Genomic DNA, 6,484 nt, shown 5'->3' on the forward strand with positions numbered 1-6,484 from the left:
GTTCAGGTTACCCATAGAGAGTCAATGTTGTGAAAACAATTGTTTTGAGCGCTCTAGCACCGTTTGTTTGTCAAATCGAGAAGTGGTCCATATTAGGAGCCGGTCCATATCAAGAGCTCTTTCCCTGCCTAGGGACTGAAATGCCGCTTGCCTGTCGATATATATTCATAGCCGTGCTGAAGAGTGTACCATACAATTTACACCATGTTCTTTTTTCAGCTAAAAGTCGAAACTCATCGCCTCTTATTAAATCTCGACTTGTTTAGTTGGGCAAGCCTCAACTCCCTTTCAGTGACCCACTGATAAACAAAAAAAGGCTCCCGGTATCATCAAAGTGATTGAACAAATAGATCATGGTTCAATCTTTATCACTATCAGCCGTTTGGTATTGATACTCCGAACCATTAAAACTGAGTATCGGTTACCCTACCACACGACATTAATCATATTGTAACCGAGCTCGTTACGAACGAAAACTCGTGGAAATAACAACAATTGTCAACATTTTCACGAGTTTTCATTGACAGCCAGCTGGGAAATAAATATCATGTTCCCCATGCAATAAATCCCCGGTCCCTATAGTTGCAGGAAGCAGGTTATACATGGATAATCAAAAGCAAACCCAATAGAAACGCTCGGGGATTCTTCGGCTCTTTTCATTGGCGTTTCCTCAGACCTAGACGGACGACACTGCTTTGCAAAGTACCAAAAACGAACTCGCAAACTGGCAAAAGTAAACAAAATACAGAACTACTTCACGAAAGGTCATAAATTCACCTAGCGATATGTTTTCTCTTCTTACAAAGTCAAGGAGTGCGTGTATCTGAAACACGAACGCCAAACCAATTGACCCTTGACACACACATTTTGACCCGTGCGCAAGACGTTGTATCGATAAACGAAGCGCAAATAAGAAATAATGATAAAAGCAAAGAACATAGCAAGAAGAAATGCAAACATCTAACAAAGGCGAGCAAGCAGAATGACAGGTCTGATGAAAAACAAAGAGACAATGAGTCGGAAACAAGATCGCGATGCTTTCCTTCGCTGCACGGCGCAAATCTTCTGTGACCTTTGACCCAACGTGCCTTGCTGCACGATGCAAATCTTCTGTGACCTTTGACCCAACGTAGCTTCCACATTCGATCACTAAGCTTAATATTTACAACTAAAAAACGAGGGGGTGAAATACTGAGAGGAACATACAGAACTGTGCATCCTCAAACCTGACCGACTTATCTCAACATGTTATGAACTCAAAACACAGAGAAAGTTGCTTTCACACCCCAGCTTTGATTGCAACAACGTGCTGGGGCCCCGAAACAAGTATTATCGAAAAGGATCTCGGGTTTCAAAGAATGGCTCCCTGTGTTGATTTTGCACTTATTTTCTCACAACCAAAATGATGACAAAAACGATGTTTGGTGGTTTGTTGTCAGACCAGTTTTTTTGTCGGTCCTCGGGGGGCATATCGACTTTTGTTTCATATTTATGTCAACAACCCATCAAACATCTTATATAATCTTTTTTCTTTTTTTGTGCAGGCCTAAGGCTGCTGGGAACACCAATTGGACGACTAGGTCAATTTAAGAGACGACATTTCTTCACAAGAGGTGAATCAAGTTTGGATATCTCTAAAAATACAAGCAAAGAAAAAGTATTTTCTACGGATATGACAGAGAAAATGTACATCGTTTATAGGTAAAAACAAAGAGAACTGTAAAGTGCCTTGTTTTTTCAGAAGGAAACATGGTATAGCATGACATTACGAAGTGTCATCACATGCAGATCTGAACGTCGTGTTGTACGTGGCACACCTTGATAATACTGAAGGAACACACGGTCCGGTGCTCAACTGTCCTGCAGTCAACATGAATCAGCAACAGAGGGCTGGAAAACATCCAAGTTTTTCACGGGACAAGAAACCGTACGGCATGGAAAAAGAAACATTTCACAAGAAAAACATTACCCCCAGATCGAAGGGACGTCGAGGATGTAAACATAGCTGTAGAGGTCCTAAGATGTTACGTGCTCATTGGATATTGGTTGACATGGGCATACGTACCATTACACCAGAAATAGAATCCGCTCGACGTGAAATTATGAACGAGAAGTCCTGGCTACACAAATTCAACAATGAGCAATACAAGCAAGCCAGGGAAGATCTGCTTCATGTTGCGGCAATAGAAGCTATATCTAACGAAAAATATGACCAGGCGCTTCGAATTCTCCCTCAGATATCAGACAAGAAACTGGTGATGTGTGTGCTGAACACAACAGCTGCATACTATCCAAATACGTACTTCCTCCGCTGCATGAAAAAGGCGTATGAAAAAAGCGGCGAACCACATGGTTCTTGCCTCAAGGACGCTTTGCACTTCAGACAGTGGTTTCTTGTAAAAACAATGATGAAGTGCTTTGAGTTTTCGAGTGAACAGGCTGACGATATTCTCAGCACAGCAGTTCTAAACGAAAATTGGAAGCTGATACAAGAGTCACTGAAACACAAAGTGAGCAGACGACTGTTGCACACGGCACTCATTCAGGCGCTGATGGGCAGGCAGTGGGGCATAGTGGAAGCGTGTCTCAAACACGGTGGAGATATAGCAACAGCATGCGTTGAGCACGGATTCAACTTAAATATCAAAAATGGTGACTTGCGGCAAACTGTTTTACAGGATGCTATATTTCATTGTAGCCTGACACAGGTAGACCTACTTCTTCAGGCTGGAGCTGACCCCGACATAAGGAATAGAGACGGGGAAACTGCTATTTGCAGAGCTGTAGTGGAACAGGAGTGGGACCTGGCCACACTTTTGTTAAAGTACAGCAATAATGCTGGTAAAATTGCTTCAAAGCGAATAGCAGGTGGTGAAACCCTGCTGCACATCATATGTAGAAATGGTCAAGCGGATATACTCCACACGCTGCTGTTGATGGAGGCGAATCCGCTGGTCACCAATGTGGATGGTGTCACGCTACTGATGACTGCAGTGCAAGCCGGCGAAGAGGCCGAGAATCTTGTTCGTATCCTACTGCAACTTGGGGCAGCGACTCATCAAGGAGAAGTTTCAAGATCCCAGCTAGCGACCACCGGGAAAGGAAATAATACAATCGACAGAGGATTCGATACTCCGATGTGGCGAGCAGTTGAGAAAGGCCAGCTTTGCATAGCCAAGATGCTGTATGCCTCTGGCGGATGTTGCGCAAAAGAAATCCATGCAATGGCAGCTTCAGAATTCATGAGAAAAACACTGGAAAGTTCCAAGCTGCGTGACATCGTGGATTTTCTGAACGACATCTCCAGTCACCCTCGCTCACTGTTGGACAGCTGTGCACTGAAAATCTCACACCTGATTGGCTGTGGGTCGGAGCGTGACGTCAGAGCAGCGAGCCTCGGTCTGCCCAACAAACTGCGTGGCCTTGTTTTGCAGGATCACGTGGTCAATCCTGACTTCCTGAAGGACTGTCCTCCTGGTCCCCCTGGTCCCCCGAGCCATGATATCTTTTCGGGATGGGTTAGATTATCATGGGGCACGCACTTCACGTCTTTACGAGATTATGAATGGTCTCAGTTCAGGCGAGTATTTGAAGGTATGAGACCCCCCAATTCTTACATGTTCGGGGTTAAATCGCTCAGAAGACTCCCTCGCTGCTCCTGTAAGGACATCGACCAGTAAAGCACATCAAATACAGAAGTAAGCAGGTGTTCTGGGCAGTACTGAGTATTCAAAAGCAAGCCAATATTACTTTCGCGCAGCAGGACTGGTAAAGCTCGGTAACTGTTTTTGCATTCACCCCTGAACGCGTATACCCGACATTAATATTAAGGATTCGAGGAAGAAAGAAGAGGACGAGGAGGGATGGTGTCGTTGGCTGTTGCAAACGACGGGTTTAGCGTTATATGTTCTGATATATTTGTTAGATTGCAATTGGACGCAACATCCACACATCAAATGTATGCACTTAGACAGTACACATTCACAATCCGTTCAGTAAAGCATGAAATGGAGAGACCTTCTGAACCGAGAAAACTTAAAAAAAAAAAATCTTTCTCCATAAAATGTTACCTAATCTTTGTAAAGAAGGATGAAGACGTGGAAAACACCAAGCTCAGAATACAAGACTGTTTATCTACAGACGCGACTGAAGGCAGCTTGTCCTGAAATTCATTTGAACAGCAGTGGAAGGGTACTGAGACTTGGAACATGTGAAATAGCGTTAGACAGATCATCTCTTCATGCACATCTTCAGTGGCAGTCACTGACATAGTGTGATTCATATGAGCGTCACGAATTCTGTGGACAAAACTGTTATTACACAGTCATCCTGGAAATTTGATCTGCTCGCTTGATTCTAATACTTTACCGTGAACTATGACAAACATTCTGCGTTACACACGTCGACTTTTGTTGTAGAATAAAATTGTGCCTTGAACTATAGTACTGCGGGATATATAATATGAACCCACATGGCTAAGCAAGGGAGGTAACTCACTGCTGGTGGGTTTTTACATTGTAATTATGGATTTGCCTGTCTGCCGGTAAGTGTTGTGGTTTGATGATGTCTTTTTGCTCCTGAAGTATTTGACACCGGGAGATTCGAGACCCTGAGAACATTTTTAATCCTTTCATTTGAGTTTAATGTACATTCTGTGGGCCTTCTAATGTTTACGTACATATTCACGACGCCGCGGGTGTATTGTTTACAGAAACTGAGCCATGAGATCTCTTAATGTGATTCAAACATTTTACAAAGTGTTTACAGAAGTTGTATTGAGTCTGTGGTTACTTTCGGTTTTGTTCATTGGTTTGGTGGTCTAGGCATCAAAGACCGTAATGTTCTCGACAGAGTGGTGAGAATGTGCAGTAAGATTGTGGGAGAGGGACAGAAGAGTTTGACTGAGCTGTATGAAAGAAGAGTCGTGCGAAAGGCTGATGTGATTGCGAACGATGAAACGCAAGTGCTTGAGCAGTACTTCCGTCTGCCATCCGGCAGATAGTTCCGAGTTCCGAAAGTATGCTTTTAAACTAACAGAAATGTTTCCGTTTCTGTGATCACGGTGCTGCTGCGTAAGCTTTTATTATAACAATTATTATCACTGCGTATTTTTTTTGCTGTTGTTGAATGTTTTTGAAAGACCTCTATTTATGTTTTATTCTGGGATGAATCTTTTACATCCAAATGTGTGTGTGTGTGTGTGTGTGTGTGTGTGTGTGTGTGTGTGTGTGTGTGTGTGTGTGTGTGTGTTTGTGGGTGTATGTGTGTACATATATTTTTCATCTTTACAGAAATATAATTTGTATTCAGCGCGATTTTTGGTTATATAACTTTATAAGAATTGTATAAGTTATAGTACATTTATTTTAATGTTAACAATGTAGTGTTACTGTTCATGTTTATGCGTTACCAATGAAATTTCTCAGATTTGAGATAATAAAATTAATTTGATTTGAATTGATATTGATTTAAAATGGCTTTCATTTACTCGCGAGCGGGAATTCTTAACTAGAGGTTCAGTATTTCAAACCCCTTTGACGAACCGCAAATCTCTCCTTCAGGCACTAAAAGCAGACTCTCAGTTGTTGATTTTATTATGTGTTCCGTTTACGTTTATGTTTGTGATGTGGGGTAAGGGAGGGTAAATTGAACCGGTTGCTCAAGTCAAGTCAATATTTATTTCAATAACCCCTAGGGTTACATGAATAAAATAAAAATTGCAATAAACACGACAAAAAAGATATATGTATTAATGAGACACAACACTTCTAATTAACCGAAAATGAATCAAGCTTAATTCATAACAAAATAATTGTAATCATACTTTTTTTTACAGGAATGTATATGTTTCTGTGTTTGCTTTTGTTTTAATAAAAAAACCAACACGTGATCAAATAATCAGAACTCTTTCAAAATACTCTTAATAAAATATATTAAATTCAATAACTTTCGTTTCTTTGTTAATTCAAATAAATGTTTAAATTTGACTGCATTTGAATTTGTACGAAAATACAATGGTAAAAACCTTTTCCTCACATTTTCAAAAAAATGACACTGAAATATATAATGAAATTCATCCCCGAGTTCTCCAGACTGGCATTTAACACATATTCTTTCGTTATGTGGTATATTTAACATTCGGCCTTTCTGTATTGGTAATTTATGATTTAATGTTCTAAAACGTAAAAAAGAGAGTGCTGGGTTATTGGGTAAAATGTTCAAATAATTTTCAAATATAAATGTATCTTTAAACAATCAATAATTCAAACAAGTTTCTTTTTCATTTCATTCTGAAAACCACGATTGCATATATTGATCTTTTAGGCATTGCAACGTTTTCAATTTAAACCATTTTTCAGAACATCGTAAATTAAACTGGTCATGCCAAAAACCACTAAGACCAAGAGCATTTAAAGTTGTTTCAACATGTTTTAAATAGGGTGCTTCATATATGTTATTTACATAGAGGCGATGCAATAAACGG

At 40.5% G+C, this 6,484-nt stretch overlaps 1 protein-coding gene across 1 annotated transcript in view; it reads left to right on the top strand.

Annotated features, from left to right (window-relative positions):
• LOC138962706 (uncharacterized) overlaps positions 1–5,457 on the top strand; it is a 12,717-nt gene extending 7,260 nt beyond the window's left edge. The window contains exon 2 of the mRNA XM_070334630.1: positions 1,545–5,457. Within this exon, the coding sequence (XP_070190731.1) occupies positions 1,872–3,680 (1,809 nt within the window). The 5' untranslated portion in view covers positions 1,545–1,871 and the 3' untranslated portion in view covers positions 3,681–5,457. The remainder of the gene's footprint in view (positions 1–1,544) is intronic.
• The last annotated feature ends 1,027 nt before the right edge of the window (positions 5,458–6,484 follow it).

Source organism: Littorina saxatilis, linkage group LG3 (genome assembly GCF_037325665.1).
Source record: "Littorina saxatilis isolate snail1 linkage group LG3, US_GU_Lsax_2.0, whole genome shotgun sequence".
In the NCBI taxonomy this organism is placed as follows: Eukaryota; Metazoa; Mollusca; class Gastropoda; order Littorinimorpha; family Littorinidae; genus Littorina; species Littorina saxatilis.